Source organism: Carcharodon carcharias, chromosome 34 (genome assembly GCF_017639515.1).
Source record: "Carcharodon carcharias isolate sCarCar2 chromosome 34, sCarCar2.pri, whole genome shotgun sequence".
NCBI lineage: Eukaryota > Metazoa > Chordata > Chondrichthyes > Lamniformes > Lamnidae > Carcharodon > Carcharodon carcharias.
The window spans coordinates 1,547,812-1,569,920 of record NC_054500.1 but is presented as its reverse complement, the minus strand read 5'-3'; the positions used below and the strand labels follow the sequence as shown (position 1 = coordinate 1,569,920).

General features: G+C 46.5%; 1 protein-coding gene across 3 annotated transcripts in view; it reads left to right on the top strand.

Moving 5' to 3' along the window:
• LOC121272645 (tyrosine-protein kinase receptor UFO) overlaps positions 1-22,109 on the top strand; it is a 254,311-nt gene that overhangs the window by 97,562 nt on the left and 134,640 nt on the right. For all 3 annotated transcript variants that reach the window (XM_041179342.1, XM_041179341.1, XM_041179340.1), the window contains exons 5-6: positions 5,937-6,017; positions 16,844-16,959. In XM_041179342.1, coding sequence (XP_041035276.1) covers positions 5,937-6,017; positions 16,844-16,959 — 197 coding nt within the window. The remainder of the gene's footprint in view (positions 1-5,936; positions 6,018-16,843; positions 16,960-22,109) is intronic.

The following is a 22,109-nucleotide window of genomic DNA, read 5'->3' as shown; positions in this document are numbered from 1 at the left end:
GCTCTACTCTCCTATTGGTTACTACAGATCATGTGATCTTGCATAACACGTATTATTCTTCAAGGTACATTACACACTAAATAACACAATAATAACTACATATAGCATCTTCTGCAACCTCAGGACATCTCAAAGTGCTTTAGTTAATGAAGAGCTCTTGAAGCGTAATTGTTGTTGTAATATAAAACATAACAACTCATTTGTGCACATCACATCTGGTCATGTGATGATGACCAGATAATATATTTCTAGTGATGTTGAATGAGGAATAAATATTGGCCAGGACCAGGGAGACCTCCCCTGCCCTTCAAAATAGAACCATGGGACCCTTTGCAACTAGCTGAGGAGGCAGATCTGAAAGATGACACCTCCAGCAGTGCAGCACTCCCTTTACACCAACACTTCCAGTGCAGAGTTGATGGCAACCTTATGGCTCAAAGGGGATTATTCTACCCACTGAGTCACAGTGGGTGCATTTTTTTCAGCTTTATGCTGAATTTTACTCATGGCCCCATAGACTATCCGCCCCCAGGCATGTAGTAACCAGGAAACAGTGGTGACAGTGCAAGGGAACTGGTCCCCCCTATCGAGCTGGACAATGGCCTGTGTGGAGTAGAAGAATCTGAAGAGGGAAAGAAAAGATTTAAGATGATGGGTACCCAGTGCCTATATTGTACTGTATAAGCTATGCAGGGAGAGATTGTTACTACCTCTTAGCTGAATTGACAATGGCAGAAATGTGAGAGATATAACAGTGTTGTATTTTCTGGCTGTGCTGAAGTTAAACAAGAACTGAGACTGACCAAATGGTTCAGTCAGAATATTTTGTCAAATCATATACTGATACAGCACAGAAGGAGGCCATTCGGTTCATTGTGACTGTGTTGGCTCTTTGTTAATCCAGTTACTACCACTTCCCATATTACTGCAAGTCGTTCCTTTTGGGAATACTTGCCGACGAGCTTCGTGATCCTTGTAGCCCAGGTTCAGAGTATAATCAGTGCCGCGTTTGCTCCTCTAAACCGGGGACAGTGGGATTGATACACTGGGCCTGCTCAAGTCTCATATTTCCAAACTCCTCAATGCTGAGATCTGACTGTCTTACACGTAACGGAGATTAGCCTGTGATTCATCAACTGTACCAGAGTTAAGTGAGCAGCTGCACAATAATCCACCTCTGCCGACAAATATCTTCCTTTGCCTTGTTTGTTCCCTACTTGAGCAGCGCCCCGGCTATCACTGTAAATCCTCAGTCAATCCAGCTGATTCCTGACTGTGTTAGTGGACCCACCCAGAGCCAGGAAAACATCACAGTGACCTTGACATTTGACTATGTGTCTCTTGGGTGATAAAATTAACCGAGGGAAATCAACATTGTGTTTACTTGGCCATGAAGGTCTCCTTTTTAAAAATCTTCACCTGAAAAGAATCCTTTGGCATTTGCTGTACTTTCACAGAATCACAGTGCAGAAGAGGCCCTTCGGCACATCGAGTCTGCACTGACACCGACTTTGCTTTAATTAATCTTGAGATTTTTTGTGAATTTTCTACTGAATATTGTCAGAGTTGTTCGTACTGGAGATTGAGCCAGTCAGAGCTATGCTAATATCAGATCTGTGCTAATTATTTTGATGGGAGATAAAATTAGCTTTAGGGTGACATGGTGAGAGATGTCATATTCCTCTCGAGATGTTAAACCCACAGCCTGTGAGGTCAATGGAAAAGATTCCATAATGTTATTTAAAGGTCATCAGGGGAGCTCTCCCAGGATCCTGATCAATCAATAGCCCCCCAAGAAAGCCCCAGCGAATTGCCCCTTTATCTGATTGTTCTTGGCAGGACCCAGACTGTGTATAAATGAACTGAAGTATTTGCCTGAAGCACAACATGAAGACAATTTATTGGCTGTGAAGTCCTGTCATCCTGAGGATGCCAAATGTGCTATACAAATACTTTTCTATTCTGCTATCAGGTCTTCCTTGGTCAGGGATTGCATAGCTACAGAGTAAAACTCCCTCTGCTGTGCCCAATACTTTCTGACCATCTTTAACTTCATTCTGATGAGTTTTACAGTCCCCTTTCTATACTTGTAATGACCTTCATAGCTGCCGAGATCTGATACTCCAATCTTGTCCTAACCAAGTCTTGTACAAATGCAGCATCACTTCCTCACTTATATATTCAGTGTCCTATGTATAAAAAACCCAAAATCCAATGCATCATTTTTATGAGCTTTTCTATCTGCATTCCCACTTTTTACTGATCTACACATTACCCCTATCCAATGTACTATTCCACTAAATTAGGAATATTGACATTTTTTTCTCAAACTGTACTAAAAAATGAAGGACTTTCTAGCAACGCCTTTTATTATCTCAGGAAATCTCAAAGTATGTTACACCGAATGAAGTACTTTTGAAATGTAGTTACTGTTGTAATCTAGGAAACACAACAGCTAAATTGTGCACAGCAAGCTCCCACAGACAGCAATGTGATAATGACATTCAATGGCAAGCCATTGCAGAATCCCCAACTATCAACATCCTGGGGTTATCATTGATCAGAAACTGAACTGGACCAGCTGTATAAATACTGTTGCTACAAGGCTGGGAATCCTGTGGTGAATAACTCACCTCCTGACTCCCCAAAGCTTGTCCACAGGCGCAAGTCATGAATGTGATGGAATACTCTCCACTTACCTGGATGAGTGCAGCTCTTACGACAATCAAAAATCTTGATACCGTTCAGGACAAAGCAATCTGCTAGATTGGCACCCCATCCATCACCTTCAGTATTCAATCCCTCCACTACTGATGCACATTCACAACAGTGTGTGCCATCTACAAGATGCACTGTAGGAACTCGCCAAGGCTCCTCCAATAGCATCTTCCAAACTCTTTACCACCTCGAAGCGCAAGGGCTGTAGACATATGGGAACACTACCACCTGCAAGTTCCCCTCCAAGCAATATGCCACCCTGGCTTGGAAACATATCACCATTCCTTCACTGTCGCTGGGTCAAAATCTGGGAACTCCCTTCCTAACAGCACTTCGGATGTACCCACACCACATGGACTGCAGCGGTTCAAGAAGGTGGCTCACCACCACCTTCTCAAAAGCAATTAGGGATGAGCAATAAATGAATAAATAAAAAAAGTGACCAGATCTTCTGTTTAGTGAGGATTTAGGGAGAACGCCCTTGCTGTTCTCTTTATAGTGCCATGGGATCATTTACATCCATCTAAGAGGGCAGACAAGGCCTTGGTTCAACATTTCATCTGAAAGATGGAACCTCTGTGCGGTAGTCCCCCAGTACTGCACTGGAATGTCACCCTGAATTTTGTGTTCAACATACTTCTCTGCAGTGCATTGTACCTGGTACCTAACTGTCCACTGCACTGACCTGAATAATCCCATTGCAGTGTATGTTTCCCTTTTGCCCAGAGTCCTCAATGTTTACAGATCCTTGGGTATGTGGCTAATATTGGGTCCTTCATTTTTGTGCAACTCTCAGTGCCCATTGATGTGAGAAACGACAGTGGTGGGAGAATGGTCCAGGCCCACCATTGAAGTCTAGGCTACCCAGTGTCAGTACCAAGCACTCCCAGGCCAGCTGTACCATGGGTCAGACTGAGTGAAAAAGCCTCATCTACCCAACCCAATTCAATTGCTTTCATTCATCTCTCAGAAGGGTGCCTGCTATTGTACCACTGTAAAATGTTGCTGTTTCCCACCCTGCGCCTTCTCTCCATGACTTCCCTAACTTCTGGGTAACTGGCCCTCGCAGGACTTCAGAATGACTGCTGGGCCTGTTTTGGAGGAGGATTGGGTATGGGATGAGGGAACTGTGGGTGGGAGTAGGAGGAGAAGTAAATGCATGGTGGGGGTGGAGGGGGATGTGGTGTGTGGGTGGAGGTAGGGATTGGTGGGGGGACATCTCAGGCTGAGCCAGGACAACATGTGCTGCTGGTTATCATGCCACACCAGTGAAAGAGGTTTACACCATTGCATTTAAACCCTTTTTTTAGGCCCAGTAAGCCAGGGCAGCATGGTTTGAGAGCAGATGGGTGGAGACGTGAGGGTAGATGTTATTTTGGTTCACAACTTGTGCAATAAAGAATTTGTCACAATGAAAAATACAAACCAAGCTGTAGTGAGGATGGAAGGTGACTTGGAGGGGAACTTGGAATTGATGAAGTTCCCTGCATCTGTTGCTTTTGTCCTTCTAGGTGATGGGTGGGGGGGTCACAGGTTTTGGAGGTGCTGGGAAAGAAATGATTTTATTGGAATGGGTTGGTGCTTATTACTACACCTACAATACCATAAAAAAACTCCCATGATCATTAGCTTTTTAATGATGGTCATTCTGCTGTATTTAGGTTGTGTTTGAACTTTCGCTACTCTGGGGTGGAACTCAGACCTTTGGAATGAGAGAAGGGCTGCAGCTGCGAGATTTCACATGTGCAGTGTTATGCAATGTTAATTCTTTGGTGTCCCAAGTGGATAATGTCTGTTGTTTTTAATTTGAATGTTGGGGCTTGTCGCAGAGCCAGCCGGGCTTACATAAAGCCTTAGACAGTGACACCGAATTCCGTGATAATTCTGAAATGACACATCAGTTACTGGACAAAAATGGAGATGGTTTTAGGCAGCCGTTTTCTTCTGGGTACCAATGGTCCTTCTGCCCTTTGAAGAATATTTTTAAGGAACTGGACTGCCCACTTCCGCCCAACTGTGCACACCAAATGTTCCATGGTGTGGGCAGTGTATTATCATAGTCAATTGGCTTGGGAACAAGCCTAATTGATTCTTGATTATTTATTTAAATATGGCAGACAGGTTGCCCATTTCAGCTCCTGCCCAACCCCCAGTATTATGGGGGTGAGCTCGGGGGTGGGTGGGAAGGTGGTGGGGTGCCCACCCTACCCTGATCTTGAGGTTCTAAACTCCATGGGTTAAGAATAAGAATTTTGTACATCATCTTAGCCACTCAGTCTAGCAATTCTTCTGTAAACAGCATGATTTTGGGTTTATAGTTCTTGCCAATTTGACTTGTTGTGAATTTTATGGTTGTGTTGGTTCTTAGTTGCCTCAGTAGTGGTAATGCTACATTGAAACACTAGGATTGGCTATGATATAGGAACGTGCACCAGACTAACTCAAATCACAGCAAGTGGTGAAAGTGAATTCCGATCAGCAACTTGTGGACAGTCACTGTGAAACATGACCGTGAAATGCACCAAGTTGTAGCAAAGACCCAACTGGTTTAACAGTGCCCTTCAGGCCTGATCTGGCCTATATGTGACTCCAGTTCCATGTTACACCATTGTCTCAATGCTCTGAGGGCAATTAGCAATGGGCAATTAAAACCACTCTTGCCAGTGTCACACAACAAAGTTTCTGTAACTTCATGTAGGCAAATTATCCAGAATATGGATTTAAACTTTCTAGAGGTGAATTTCTAAATATGTGGTGATGGAGATCTTGCCTAAAAAATTCAGACCTTGCTATGGTCCCGGAGGCTCCAAGAATGAGGTTTCCAATGCAGGAATTGAAGATTTAATTTCGTGGACTCTTCTGGGAACAACATTCGGGAGAAAAATCATAGTGACATCCACAAGAAAACAATGCAGCTTCATTTTCTCTGAATATCTTTGTTCATTAGTTATAAAACCAGGAAAAACCAGGCTACTGGACGGGGTGGGGCAGTTGGGGGACGGGGGGAAGATCATGTGATGAAGCCTTCAAAAATATGTCAGAGTTGGTCACTCTACCCTTGAGGCTTGAGGGGACCATTTGCCTGATCCCTGATTTTAATGGCCACGCAGCTACTTCCCACATTGTTTGTTTGTTTCTTTCTTTCTTGCTTTGTATTTGTACAGGTCCCTCAGCTTGTTTCTCATCAACCAAACTAAGTCCTCTTTCTTTTCCCTCAGGGTTAAAGAAGCCCACAACCTTCCGATGTGAAGCCAGCAACGCCAAGGGGGTAGCCACCTCTCGGACAGCTGCCATCAAACGTAAGTGGACCTCTTCAGTGCTATTGTTTTAAACAGGGTTTTTCTATCTTCGTTCTCAGGGTGTGAGTGTTTATTGCCCATCTTCGGTTGCCCTGATACCATGTGCCTTCCCTCTGGAACTGCTGCAGTCTGTGTGGTGATGACCCTCCCAGGCTACGGGATTCCAGAATCTGACCCAGTGACAGTTAAGGTATAGTGATGTATTTCCAAGTTGGGTCGGTGAGTGACTTGGAGAGCAGCTTGGAGGTGCTACTGTTCCCATTATTGATTTGCACGTTTTGGCAAAAGTCATTCTATTTACTTCTATGACTTTCTGTGAAATGGAATCCCATTAAACACCTTATGCCTGAGAGACTACGTTACAGGCATTGAGGAGAGCCAGGAAGAAAAGGGACAAAGAACAAAGAAAAGTACAGCACAGGAACAGGCCCTTCGGCCCTCCAAGCCTACGCCGATCATATTGCCCGTCAACTAAAACATTTTGCACTTCCAGTGTCCGTATCCCTCTATTCCCATCCTATTCATGTATTTGTCAAGCTGCCTCTTAAACACCATTATCGTACCTGCTTCCACCACCTCCTCTGGCATCAAATTCCAGACACTCACTACCCTCCGCGTAAAAAAACTTGCCCCGCACATCTCCTCTTAGATTTAAGGTGAGAGAATAAAACTTATGTCCCCTAGTAATTGACTCTTTCACCCTGGGAAAAAACTTCTGACTATCTACTCTGTCCATGCCACCCATAATTTTGTAAACTTTTTTCAAGTCGCCCCTCAATCTCCGTCGCTCTAGTGAGAACAATCCGAGTTTCTCCAACCTCTCTTCATAGCTAATAACCTCCAGACCAGGTAGCATCCTGGTAAACCTCCTCTGCACCCTCTCCAATGCCTCCATATCCTTCTGGTAATGTGGTGACCAGAATTGCACGCAATATTCCAAGCGTGGCCTAACCAAGGTTCTACATAGCTGCAGCATGACTTCCCAGCTTTTATACACAATACCCTTGCCGATGAAGGCAAGCATGCCACATGCCTTCCTGACTACCTTATCCACTTGCATTGCCACTATCAGTGACCTGTGGACCTGTACACCCAGGTCCCTCTGCCCATCAATGCACTTAAGGGTTCTGCCATTTACTGTATAATTCCTGCCTGTATTAGACCTTCCAAAATGCATTACCTCGCATTTGTCTGGATTAAACTCCACCTGCCATTTCTCTGCCCAAGTGTGTACCCTAAAGGATGTGAGGCCCAAGAGGTAAGTATATCCAACAAAGAATTTTCCAGGGTCTCAATTCTGGATCTCCTCTGAGACACACCCCCACAGAGGCCAGAACCTTTCAGCAAAACAAAATCAGGAGGTTTCAACATGTGGCATCAAGAACAAAAACAGTTTGGGAGGGGAGGGGATCCAGAATTTTGAGATGTTGGGAAAGACTGAGTTAGCATGGGAGATGTTGTAATGGTCTTCATTTCTACAAAGTGGGGATGGCTTCCTACATTGGAGGGAAGCGGAGAGAAAGGGCGGAGTAAGGGTAGAGGAAGGACAGAGGGAGGGCAGAAGAGGATGGAGGGAGGGCAGAAGAGGGTGGAGGGAGGTTAGAGAAGGGGGAGGGAGGGCAGAGGGAGGGAAAGGAGTGAAGCCAAGGCTAATCTGCTGCCATGTATCACATAACCAGGCTCTCAGTCAAGCTTCAATGTATGTTATTCTAATATGAGAACATCTGCGTCCCAGAGGAAACACTGATTGACAGCATGGGGTTCCTGATCTCTGCAGTCGATTTCACAATGCTTGTTGTCACAAGTTAAGCGGTTTCAAGGGTTTGTGGTTTGTAGTTTTTGGAAGTTCTAAGGGCTCGGATTGACACTTCTATAAACTTGCAGCCCAGACATTTTTTTCCAAGTAGAGGAAAAAGTTATCAATGGATTACTTTTTTCAAAGCATTTTTACACATGCCACTATAAACTATGGCGTTCATGGGTGTTAGAAAGTGTACAGTAGGTCAATGGGCAAAGTGCCATAGCTTGGCCTAGTGGTCATGAGGGGCCATAGGTAGAGGGGCATAATTTGGGGTAGGGGCATGAGTCCCCTCATACAGATTAGAGACTCTAAGGGTTGTGAACTATGACTCTTTAAAAAACATTGTGCCAACTCCATGAAAATTGCGGAGGAGGTGGAGATGCCCATCTCCACAATGGAGGGGCCAGGTCAGGATGCAAAGCTTTTTACAGAAACCAGCGCACATCCTTTAAAGGCACTTCTGAAAATTACACAGCCTGGGAATGGGCTCAGGAGTCCTGAAATCTCTGTGTGAAGGTGCCAGCGTCCCTGCGAGAGCGACTGTCTCTGACTGTGCTGGCATTCCTGTGAGGGTGCCGGTCACAGTGAGAGCGACTGTCTCTGACTGTGCTGGCATTCCTGTGAGGGTGCCGGCGTCCCTGCGAGAGCGACTGTCTCTGACTGTGCTGGCATTCCTGTGAGGGTGCCGGTCACAGTGAGAGCGACTGACTCTGACTGTGCTGGCATTCCTGTGAGGGTGTCGGTCACAGTGAGAGCGACTGTCTCTGACTGTGCTGGCATTCCTGTGAGGGTGCCGGCGTCCCTGTGAGAGCGACTGTCTCTGACTGTGCTGGCATTCCTGTGAGGGTGTCGGTCACAGTGAGAGCGACTGTCTCTGACTGTGCTGGCATTCCTGTGAGGGTGCCAGTCACAGTCAGAGCGACTGTCTCTGACTGTGCAGGCATTCCTGTGAGGGTGCCGGTCACAGTGAGAGTGACTGTCTCTGACTGTGCTGGCATTCCTGTGAGGGTGCCGGCGTCCCTGTGAGAGCGACTGTCTCTGACTGTGCTGGCATTCCTGTGAGGGTGCCGGCGTCCCTGTGAGAGCGACTGTCTCTGACTGTGCTGGCATTCCTGTGAGGGTGCCGGTCACAGTGAGAGCGACTGTCTCTGACTGTGCTGGCATTCCTGTGAGGGTGCCGGCGTCCCTGTGAGAGCGACTGTCTCTGACTGTGCTGGCATTCCTGTGAGGGTGCCAGTCACAGTGAGAGCGACTGTCTCTGACTGTGCAGGCATTCCTGTGAGGATCCGGCGTCCCTGTGAGAGTGCCGGCACCACAATAAGAGCCACTGCCTCTAACTGTGACAGTGCCCTGTGAGAGTGACAACATCCTTGTGAGAGTGACAACATCCCTGTGAGAGTGTCAGGGTCCCTGTGAGAGTGTCAGCATCCCTGTGAGAGTGTCAGCGTCCCTGTGAGAGTGTCAGGGTCCCTGTGAGAGTGTCAGGGTCCCTGTGAGAGTGTCAGGGTCCCTGTGAGAGTGTCAGGGTCCCTGTGAGAGTGGCAGCATCCCTGTGAGAGTGACAGCATCCCTGTGAGAGTGACAACATCCCTGTGAGAGTGGCAGGGTCCCTGTGAGAGTGGCAGGGTCCTAGTGAGAGTGTCAACATCCCTGTGAGAGTGTCAACATCCCTGTGAGAGTGACAGGGTCCCTGTGAGAGTGGCCGGGTCCCTGTGAGAGTGTCAACATCCCTGTGAGAGTGTCAGCGTCCCTGTGAGAGTGTCAGCGTCCCTGTGAGAGTGTCAGCGTCCCTGTGAGAGTGACAACGTCCCTGTGAGAGTGGCAGGGTCCTAGTGAGAGTGGCAGGGTCCTAGTGAGAGTGGCAGCGTCGCTGTGAGAGTGGCAGCGTCGCTGTGAGAGTGGCAGCGTCCCTGTGAGAGTGGCAGGGTCCCTGTGAGAGTGGCAGGGTCCTTGTGAGAGTGGCAGCATCTCTGAGAGTGGCAGGGTCCCTGTGAGAGTAGTAGGGTCCCTGTGAGAGTGATAACATCCCTGTGAGAGTGGCAGGATCCTTGTGAGAGTGACAACATCCCTGTGAGAGTGACAACATCCCTGTGAGAGTGACAACATCCCTGTGAGAGTGACAACATCCCTGTGAGAGTGGCAGGGTCCTTGTGAGAGTGGCAGTGTCTCTGTGAGAGTAACATATAAGTTTATTTAAATACACACTCTCACCATCTGGATTTATTGAATTAAATTGCTCTGTCCAGTCCCTGTTTAATATTTCCAGCCTCTCCTCCAGGTTTGTTTAGATAGGGTGATAGTGGCATTACACATGGTTGCAGGAGAGAAGGGTTTACTGGACCTCACAGTACACAGGGGCAATGACAGAGCCATAAACACAAAGGTGATTCCATATTGAGTGTACACTAACTCATACTGAGTTACAGATATACTATCTGTCTAACTCAGGGTCCTCAGAGCCATGATTGAGAAACTAGTTTGGAATATATGTGGCAACAGGATCTTTCTGAAGGTAAAAATGTTTTCATTGAGCATTTTTTGGTAAATTGTTCTTAAATGTTAACCTCCTTCCCGGCGCTCTGTGATAGCTCAGTGGCTAGAGATAAATTTTCTAGGTGGTAGGGGATATCCCATGATGCCTGTCAGGGGTAGCAACAGCAGAAAAGTGGAGCATAAACACTGGCATGGACTGATTGGGCTGAAAGGCCAGTTTCTGTGCTGTATATCCTATGTATATATCTATCTAACTATCTATCCAAAGTAATCAGCCTCAGAGTCCTCATTTGAAGGAGGGAATGGAAAGAATCCATAAGGAAATGAGGCCAGGTGATTCTACTGGAAGATGCTGAGATGAGCAGACAAGACTGAGGCATCAGGAACCCTTTCCCTTGTCTGGTGACCAGGCTGCAAACACTCACCGTATGTGATCCAGCCCCACAGCTGCTTCAGATGATCACTGAAATGCTGCTCAAAACAAAAACAGAATTACCTGGAAAAACTCAGCAGGTCTGGCAGCATTGGCGGAGAAGAAGAGTTGATGTTTCGAGTCCTCATGACCCAGAATAGTTCTGTCGAAGGGTCATGAGGACTCGAAACATCAACTCTTCTTCTCCGCCGATGCTGCCAGACCTGCTGAGTTTTTCCAGGTAATTCTGTTTTTGTTTTGGATTTCCAGCATCCGCAGTTTTTTTGTTTTTATCACTGAAATGCTGCTTCTGTCTGAAGACAAGGGAACTCTCTGGCTTTTATCCTCATCCTCTTAGCCTCTGTCTGTGTATCGGTGTTTTCTCATTCTTATTCTGTTTCCCTCCCTGTGCCTCGAACAACCTCATTCTCTTTGTCAATCAGTAGCTCCAGCTGTCATTTTCTCAACATTGTTACTTTATTGTTAAGGTAACAACAGTTTGGATTGTGCTTAGTTCAGTTTTTATGATTCTAACCTAGCCTACAACTCGCTCTTTTGCTGCAACTTATTCTCCTGTCCCTGCCAGCCTCCCTCCCGCTCTCTTTCCATCCTCCCACTGCCAGTCTCTCTCTGTCTCTTTCACTTCCTCCCTCAGTGCTGATCCCCTGTCTCTTTCTCTCCCTCTCTCCCTCACTGCTGGACGCACCCCTCCCTCCCTCCCTCTCTCTCTCTCTCTCTCCCTCTCTCACTCTCTCCATTTGTTTTCCTCCCCCCAATCATTACTATTTAATTGTGCATCCAGCTGCTAATCTGAACCCTGGTCTATGTGCTTCCTGTGCAGAGCAGCAGCCTGTGTGCCAGGCCTGGACAGAAACCTCTCTCTTATCAGCAATTGAGTGGCACTTGGGAACTGTGTTATGCTGCGGTGGCACCGCAGTGTCATCCACCAGCTTGACACAGGCACTTCCTCATTATAGATGGTGTTCCCATCAATCCTCCCCTCCAACACCCCCAGAAAATGCCCACCCCCCACCTCTCCAGCCCTTCAGCAGTCCCTGCTCAGTCAGCTGCCCTTGGCTTGTTACTTAATTGTGGGCGGCCAATGCTATAACCTTCAGAGATAGCAGGCGCAGGGCAGTACAGTCTGTTCTTTGTCCTGCTCGGCTGTTTACCGCATTAGTTGGGAAGCTTCTGTTATTCTCCAAAGCACGGCTTGTTAGCAAAGCCTGCTTTTTTTCTGCTCTCTGGCAGCTGCACTCATTCATTCCTTTGGCAGACTCCTCTGTGAAGGGATCTGTCCATCCAGTGGAACTTCTTTTCCCTGCCTAGCAGAAGTGACACTCAATACCTCTGTTTCCATAAGGAAAACAGATTATATTTTTTTCCTTTGGCTGTGTTCAGGATTCACTGGTACACTGTTGAAAGTGCTCCACTTGAATCAGGCTGCAGTGAGGCCTAACTATGCCCAGCTGGTTCCTTCATCTTGCTTCTTCTATTTATGCAATTTTGTTTTACTTTACTTTGTAACAAAATAACCCGTAACTTGCTTTCTCTGTTTTGAAAAAAAATCCTTTCACTTGTTTCTAACTTCCTTTCTTAGCTCTCTCCTTCACTCCTCTACCAACTGCAGTCTTTCTGCCAAGCAAGTTCACCAGCTATCCTGCCTACAGGGACAGTGCCCTTTTCACACATCCCAGATAGAGAACAGCAGCTAAAACCTATGCCGGAAATGGTTTGGGAGCCAGAAAAACTGAACAGAATGTTACTTTAGCAAAATATCTACTCTGAGGTAAGGGTTCAAAGCAGTTTAGCACATGGTTATTTGGAACTGTTGCAGTTGCTGTGATGTGAGGAGGGGGTAGTTTAGAAATCCTCATAGACCTCTCTAAGTAAAAGACAAGTTAAGCTGGAGGACTGAATCTTTTTGAACTATAAAAGTTCTAGTCCCTGAATTGCCATGATTTGTAAATCCCAAATAACAGAACATCCAATCTCAGTGGGATTTGCCAGCTGTCATCCATGGAACAAGATTAATGGGAAAGTGAAGTTACAACAAGGCTGCTTTTCTTTTGATTTTGAGTGATTCACTCTTTCTGCTCTCAGCCTGCCCACCTCAAACTTCATCTGTACTCCTCTGTCAGTGGCTGAAAGGTGAATGTGAGCCTGCCCTGGAGTCTCAATCCCTCTCTTTGATCTTCCCTCTCTCTCTCTCTCTCTCTCTCATGTTATCTCTCTTACATTTCCTCTCGCTTGCATTCTTTCTCTCTCAGTCCATGAAGGTTTTTGTCCACACCATTATTAGCTGTGTCTCAGTGGTACGACTTGGTAGGTTGTGTGTTCAGTCCCAGTCCCGGGACTTGCGCAGTCCCAGTGCTGCACTGTTGAAGGTGCTGCCGTTCAGATGAAATGTAATATCGAGGGCCCGTCTGCGTTCCCATGGGACTATTGGAAGAGGAGCAGGGTACATTTCACAGTGCACTGGCCCATTTTTATCCCCCATCCAACATCAGTAAAAGCAGGTTATATTCGCACGACTGGTGGCTGTGCTGTTTCCAGTGTTTGAACACTGAGGACACATCAGAAGTACACCATTGGCTTAATCTGTTTTGGGATTTCATGAGATTGTAAAAGGCTCTATAGAAATTCATGTCTTGCTTTTCCAACTCACCCTCATTGTCAGTTCCCAGATCCTCATGTGCTAGCAGTTAGCAATTCAGCCATTGACACATTCTAGGCGATAGAGCCCTGTGATATCACCAAGCTTCCTGCCGACATGGGAGGTGGGGATAGCCCTGAATATGTCATGCCAAGCAGGCCAGTGGGCAAATGCCCGGTATAGTCTGGAACCGAGCCGCCCGCCTGGCGTGGGAACCGAGCCGCCCGCCCATTATGGAACTGGCCACTCGCCTGTGAAAATGTCACATTTAATTCCTGATCAGTGCTTTAAGCTGACTTCTACCAGGGACGTTATAGCTCTTTGGGAGAAAGGGTCCATATTTCCAATGCCTTTCTGTAAAGATGTGCCTCCTGACATCATTCCCGATGGTGTGGCTCTATTTTTGTTCTGAACTTCCCCACCAGAGGAAATAGCTTCCCACAACCTTTTCTAGCAACCAGACAAAATGCTTTGGGAATACTAATGGGACTTAATCCCCTGGACCTGATGATTTATATCTTAAGGTCTTTGAAGTAGTTGCAGAAACAGTGGTTGTAATCTTCCAAAATTCCCAGGATTCTGGGAACGTCCCAGCAGATTGGAAAACCACAAATGTAACAACTCTATTCACGAAAGGAAGGAGACAGAAAGCAGGAAACTATAGGTCAGTTAGTCTAACACCTGTCACTGGGAAAATGCTAGAATGCATTATTAAGGAGGCCGTAGTAGGGCATTAAGAAAATCATAATACAGTCAAGTAGAGTCAACATGATTTTGTGAAAGGGAAATTGTTTTTGACAAGTTTATTAGAGTTCTTTGAAGATGTAACAAACAGGCTGGATAAAGGGGAACCAGTAGATGTAGAACTGGATTTTCTGGCCCCCCGCTGGGTGTGTGTTCAGCAGTGGTGGGGGGGTTGTGGGGCATGTAAAATACGTGGGTGGTTATCACACTGCCTTCCCACCCACCCCGACTGTTTCCCGTATGTGCATGTGCCAAAATCAGCATCCTATCTGCCATTTTTAAATGAATAATTAACGGGCAATTGCACTTCTTACAAGCCAATTGACCTGGATATTATGCTGCCTACATAACATGGTTGGCATGGGCAGGCGAGCAAAATTCTGAAGGCCAATTTTAAAATAACTTTGTGGAAGAGGCAGAAAAGAAGGGTAGTAATATCATCACGGGTGCCCCATGTGCAGTTGGGGGGAGGGGAGTGCACCCCCCACTTTGTTCCTCTCCACCTGGCATTCAAAACCTGCCCACCTACCCCCTCTTGCCCACCACCTCCTTAGGCTCCTCAATCCCCGTCCGCCCTAAAAGCCCGGGACATACCTGGGTCCAGACACCGTGATCTTCAGCCTGGGCCCACTTGCAGTCCCAGCAGCACCCATTACATTCGGCATTGCTGGGACTGCTTTAGCTGCTGGCCAGTAAGATCTTGAGGGTGGGGCTTCCTCTCCCAGAGGGGCAGAAGTCTGACCCTCAATTCCTCAAGGCCACTTGGAGAATTATGTCTGCAGGAGATAATTGTTTAATGTTGGTCGATGTGGCACTGACTTCCCTTCCAGGGTGATGGAGGGCAGTGCGAGCTGTTTGTACCACCAGCCCCCACTCCCCCACCATCCCTCCCCATAAAATACATCCCACATTATGTATGGATTTCCAAAAGGCACCTGACAAGATGCCACGTAAAAGATTACTACAGAAGATCAGAGCAAATAGTGTTAAGGGTGATGTATACTGGCGTGGATAGAGGACTGGCTAACTAACGGGAAACAGATAGCTGAGATATGAAGTTAGAAAGTCAGTTGTGAGGATAAAGAGTCTCCAAAGGGATATAGGTAGGTTAAGTGAGTGACAAAACATTTTATAAATGGAGTATGTTGTGAAGCTGTCCACTTTGGCAGGAAGAATAGAAAGAGACTAGGCCTGTATGTGCCAGAGTTTAGAAGAATGGGAAGTTACCTCATTGAAACATAACCAATTCTTATCGGGCTCAACAAGGTAGTGGATGCAGGAAGGATGTTTTCCCCTGGCCTGCTGAGTCTAGAACCAGTGGACACAGTCTCAGAATAAGAGGCAGGCCATTTACGATGGAGATGAGGAGGAATTTCTTCACTCAGAGGGTGGTGAATCCTTGGAATTCTCTAGACCGGAGGGCTGTGGAGATTCAGACATTGAGTATGGTCAAAGAAGAGATCGACACATTTCTAGATATTAAAAATATCAAGGGATTTGGGGATAGTGGGGAAAATGGCGTTGTAGTAGAAGATCAGCCATGATCTCATTCAATGGCAAAGCAGGCCTACTCCTGCTCCTACTTTCCTAAAAGCAGAGTATTATTTAAATATGTCGAATGCAGCAGTACAGAGAGACCTGGGTGTCCCTATACATGAGTCACAAAAAGTCAGCATGCAGGTACAGCAAGTAATCAAGAACCATTGGCCTTTATTGTAAGGGGGATAGAATATAAAGGTAGGGAAGTCTTGCTACAAATTTCCAGGGCATTGGTGAGACCGTACCTGGAACACTGTGTGCAGTTTTGATCACCTCACTTAAGGAGGGACACACTTGCATTGAAAGCAGCTCAGAGAAGGTTCACTCGACTGATTCCTGGGATGAAGGGCTTGTCATATGAGGAAGGTTGAGTAGGCTGGGCCTATACTCATTGGAGTTTAGAGGAATGAGAGGTGACCTTACTGAAATATAAAATTCTGAGGAGGCGCGACAGAGTATATGCTGAGAGAGTGTTTCCCTTTTTGGGAGAATCTAGAACTAAGCACTACAGTTTCAAGATAGGGGGTCTCCCACTTAAGATGGAGATGGGGAGGAATTTCTTGTCTCCAAGGGTCATTCTTCTTTGGAATTCTCTTGCCCAGACAGCAGTGGGGACTGGGTCATTGAATATATTCAAGGTTGATTTAGTTTGGACAGGTTTTTGATTGAAAAGCGAGTTAAGGGTTATGGGGGGCAGACAGGAAATTGAATTTAAGGCCACAATCAGATCAGTCATGATCTTATTGAAAGGGGGAAAATGGCCCTACTCCTGCTCCTATGTCATATGTTCTTCTGTCCTAACTTCTTTAATCATCTCAAACACATTAGTTAGATCACCCTTTAACGTTCAACACAGAGGGAACACAAGCCTGGTCTATGCTGACATAAATGAGGCAACCTGCCCTCCCAACCATTAATCAAACTGACTGATGAAACTGATCCAATGAGGGATGTGCCAGAGATCAACTAGTGGCTATGGATTCAAACAAGAGGGCCAACATCAGGAGAGCAAGGGAGAAGTATTGGAATGAGGGAGGAGGAAAGTGTTCTTGAATACCTAATAAGCCTAAAGACCTGATAGGCCAAATAGCTTCCTTCTGTGCCGTAGTGACTCTATAACATTGCAATGTGTTTTGTGAGAGTTTTGAGGAGGGTTGGGTAATCCATGTTTTCTCTTCTAGTTCTGCCAGAAAAACCAGAGAATATGACGGTGACCTTCACTAGCTCCCATGCCCTTGGAGTCTCGTGGAATACAGGCTTCAGTGGCTTTGTTCCTTTCACCTCCTGCACTGTCCAGGTAAGCCCTCTCATCTAGGCTGGCACGAGTACAGTACTGAGGGAATGCTGCACTGCCATTAAACCGTGGCCCCATCTGCTCTTTCAGACGAATATAAAAGGTCCTAAGAGCAGGGGACAATTTTCACTCCTCAAGCAGTGTTATTAAAATAGGTTATCTGGTCATTATCACTATTGCTAGTTTTGGGATCTTACCATGTGCAAGTTGGCTGCTGCATTTCCTGCATGACACCAGTGACTATACTTCAAAGGTACTTCATTGGTACAACGCTTTTGGAGATGTTGCGGAAGGTGCTATATCAATGCAAGGGGGAATACAATATTGATTAAAGAAGAGATTTAGGAGGGATGATATGGAAGAAGCAGCATCAAATAAGGCCTATAAGGTTTGAATTTAAGAATTAAAAAGGGGAAATCACACCGCTAGGAGTGTACTACAGACACCCAAACAGTCAGAGAGAAAGCAGCAAATCTCCAAAATTACAAAAGCAATAGGGCAGTATCAATGTGGGACTTCAATTACCCTAATCGTAACTGGGCCAGAGTCAATATGAAAGTCACCGAGGGAGCTCTTAAAACACATTCAGCATAACATTTTTAGCCAGGATGGAGCAAACCCAATCAGAGAAAAGTTAGTTCCAGGGAATGAAGCTGGGTAGGTGGCAGGGTTATCAGTTGGGGAGCATTTTGGTGGCAGTGATCATAATTCGGTTAGATTTAAAGTAGTCCCGGAAAAGGACAAAGATCAGAAATAAAAGTTCATAGTTAGGGGAACAGCTAATTTTAGCAAGCTGAGATGTGATTTAGCTAAGACGGACTGGAAACCACTAATTGAAGCTGTATCAGTGCTTGATCAGTGGGAGGCATTTAAGAAAGAAATACTGAGAGTTCAGAGCGATTATGTTCCCTAAAGGAAAGAGGGTGGGATGAACAAATCCAGAGCTCCCTGGATGCCAAGGGGCTTAAAGGAGAGGAAAAATGAAAAAAAAGTGGAGGGGTGAAATTAAAAAGGAAATTAAGGAAGCAAAGAGAGAGTGTGAAAAAATATTGGCAAGTAAAACTAAGCAAAATTCAAAATATTTTATAAACACATAAATAACAAATGGATAACTAAAGAAAGAATACAATCTATTAGGGACCATGAGGGTAATGGGTGTGTGAAGGTGGAGGGCATTGATGTGATTTTGGATGAATACTTTGGCCCGGGCTTTTGCTACCGAGTTGCTTAGTCATCAGGAAATTTGCCAGCTCGCCAGACCTGTCTCATGAGACATGCTCCTGGAATGCGTGGGGGCTGGGGAGGGGGGAGGTTGGGGGATAGAGTCGTACCTGTGGCCCATGGAAGCAGAGCATAGGTTGCCATGGGGGTGGTTAAGTGCTAAGGAGGACTGATTAAAAGGCCCCTTTAATTCTCTGGGACTTTGTCCAAGTTGTATTGTGACATTTTAAGCCCTTTAGCCCTCAGCAGAAAGCATTAAAATCATCTTTGCCAGTGGCACCCAGATACCAAAAAAATCTTTTAAAAAGAAATTGATAGAAATTATTATTTTGAATAATTGCTAACCATAGGCAGTGGTCGAATGCAATTCCTCCTAACATCTTATTTCTCCAATTGCAAATGAGCTTATGATACAATGTTCTCCAGCGAGAGTCACCCCCTTACCCCTCACCCACCTCCCATGTCTCCTTATACCCTCGACATCAACTCACCTAGGATCAATAGGCAGAACTTAGGAGTCATGTTGAGATGGAATAAAATAAAGTTCAAATATCTAATACAGCCTTCATTATAGTTAAAAAAAACCCTTTTGATTCTTGAAAGCCCATTCAGAGCTGTGCTTAATTATTTATTGGGCAGAATTTTACACCCTCCACCCCGCCAAGGGGTTTATAAGGCAGGCTTTGGGGGGTGTGACTGTATCACACAGTTGGGGCCTTCCCACTGGGTTCCCACCGCCTCAGCTTCTCCACGATTTTACGCTGGGTTGGGCAAGGCCTCGGCTGGAGCTCCTGCCCGCCCTCACTTCAATTGAGGGCCTTAACTGGCAAATTATTGACCATTTAGGGGCTGTTTTCCACCCAGCCTCAACTTTCAGGCTGACCGAAGGAGTTCAAGGGCAGCGGGGTAGTCCAAAAATTAACCCTGTTCCACCCACCGTCCCCTGCACCAGGCCTCTCCACCGATTTCCACCCCCCACAACTCCCCTCTGCCCCGGGCCTCACCAACACTCCCCGTCCTGAAACCCCCCAGAACGTAACTGGTCCTTGACTCCCGGGACTTAGCCTCTGAGGTCTCTTTGCAGTCTCAGCCCTGTCCACTGCAGCTTCTGGCGCTGCAGGGACCAGCGAGCTGCCGGCCAATCTGAGGTGGGACTTCTTCCTATCTCCAGCCAATGAATACTCATTGGAGCATGAAGTATTAGTGGGGCAGCCAGCAGAGGTGGGGTATGTTTGCCACCGATTCCCCAGGTGGTGGGAAGGGAATTCGGCCATCTGAAATATCCTGGCCATACAAACAAACAATCTTCTATTTGTATATAAAAGCAAAGCACTGCGGACGCTGGAAATCTGAAATAAAAACAAAAAGTGCTGGAAAAACTCAGCAGATCTGACAGCATCTGTGGAGAGAGAAACAGTGTTAACGTTTCCAGTCTGTATGACCTCAGCTGGAGCATTGTTTATAGTTCTGGGCTTCACACTATAGGAAGGATGTGAACACATTGGAGAAGAGGTTTACAAGAATGAAGATAGATTGGAGACGTTAGGACTGTTCTCCTTGGAGAGGAGAAGACTAAGAGGAGATTTGATAGAGGTATTCAAAATCATGAGGGGGCTGGATAGAGTACATAGGGAGAAATTGTTCCTGCTTGTAAAAGGATCAAAAACGAGAAGGCACAGATTAGAAGTGATTTGCAAAAGAAGCAAATGTGATGTGAAAAAAAAACTTTTCACTCAGCGAGTGGTTTGAGTCTGGAATGTACTGCCTGGAAGTGTGGTGGAGGCAGGTTCAATCGAAGCATTCAAGAGAGCATTTGGTGATTATTTGACTATGTGCAGGAGTACAGGGAAAAGGCAGGGCAATGACACTAAGTCATAATGCTCATTTGGAGAGCCGGTGCAGACACGATGGGCAGAATGGCCGTCTCCTGCACCATAACAACTCTGTGGGCAGAACTTTGCCCTTGGCGTGCAGGCTCAGTGGGTGCGGCCGGGAAGCCGACCTCTGCCCACGATCGGCCCCGCACTGCGATTTCACACTGGCGAGCCAATTGAGGCTCACCCAGTCTGGAACGTGAGCAGCAGCGCTCAGCGCTACCTGTGGAGGAGGGCAAGCAGGCCGAGAGCAAACTTCGTGCATGCGTGTGAGTGAACGCTTCATAATCTCCCTGGAGCACAGAGCTGCCTCAGGGAGATGAAGAATCATAGAAAAAAATAAAAATGTCATAAAACATGTCTCCTCATGTGACTCTTCACACGAGAAGGGACATGATTTTAATTCAGTGTAAAATATTTATTTGCTTTAGGAAACCTTATTCTGCCCGTAGATGAGGTTTCCTAAAACGTGTAAAGGCTGCTTGGCCTTTTCACCTGCCCGCCAGGTGTAAGGTTGGATGGGCAGTGTAAATTTGAATTTAATTACCTTTTTAATGGCCTTTTAACAGGCCTTTTAATTGCGGGAGTGGTAGAGGCAGAAACTCTCATAACATTCATAAGTGCTTGGATATGAATCTGAAATGCTGTAACCTATAAGCTACTGACCAAGAGTTGTAAAATGGGATTAGTCCGGAGGAATACATGTCAGCCGGCGCAGACATAATGGGCTGAATGGCCTCCTTCTTTGCTGTAAATTTCTGTGACTCATTCTATCCTGGCATCCTGCAGTTGAAGCACATCACCTCAAAGTACCCACCCCTGTACTAGATTTTAACAACAGGTAAATGTGCAGCTTATAACAGGGGAGGTGTGGGGGGTGGGGGGGTGGTGACAGTCTGACTGTACCTTAGGGGACCCAATTATTACAAGGACTTTCTGTGAAAGTCCTGGAGAACAAGGCAGTTCCTGGGTAATGATACCATCACAGTTCCTCACTCATGCAGGACAGGGCTTCCTTGTCCTACCCATGTTCATATGTGGGGGACAGCCATGAGTTCTCACTCTTTCTTTCTCTTCCTATCTCTGTTGCTCTCTTTTTCTCTCTCCTCTGTCACTCCTTCTGTCTCACCGTCTCTCTCTTTCTCTTTCACTCTGTCTCTCTATCAATCTCACTCTGTATCTCTCTTGCTCACTGTTTCTCTCTATCTCATTCTGGCTCTCTCTTGCTATATTGCTCTCTGCCTCTTTCTGTCTGTTACTTTCACTTGCCTTTCTCTGGGTCCTTCCCCCTCTCTCGCTCTCTCTGTCTCTGTCTCTGTTACTTTCACTCTGCCTCTCTCTGGGTCCTTCGCTCTCTCTCTCTCTCTCTCTCTCTCTGTCTCTCTGCCTCATGGACAAGATTTATCCAAAAGCAGCAATATCAGCCAGGAATGTGTGATGGCAGCACACATGGCCAGGTGATGGGACCTACTCTTAATTTTACGGGTAACAGCTCATGACTAAACTACCAGGAGGGCTGCCCTGTTGAGGACAGACCCCACCCCTGAGAGAGCCGGCAACTCGGCAGTGCCACCAGGAATGGAGGACATGGGCTGAGGAAGGAAGAGGCCCTGGAGAGGCCGCAGAAAATGTGAAAAACATAAAATGCTGCTGAACGAGGGGAAACTCCTTCTGGAAAATTGTGGCAACTGCGGGGGGTTCCCTCACTGCCTGTGGCTCACTCTTCTGCATGCAAACCCCCACCCTCCCCTCCACCCCTCCATTGCCACTGGAAGGCTGTCTTTCACCCACCATGGGGAAAATGTTGACACCCTGGTAAAATGGGCATTTGCAAATAGAAATTGCCTTTCTGGTTCCTTGTGGAAGGAAGCCTGTGCGATCCTGTTCCCTGATAGCAGGATATGGTCAGGAAGCTGATCTGCCATGACTCCCCATGATTTTACCAGCTCCCTTCTTTGTTCCCACTTCGTACGAGCTGGTAAAATTCACTCCATCCCTCTCTGCCTCTTTCCCCCTCTTTGGGGGTGAGCTTGAGTTGGGAAATATCCCAGGCCGGCA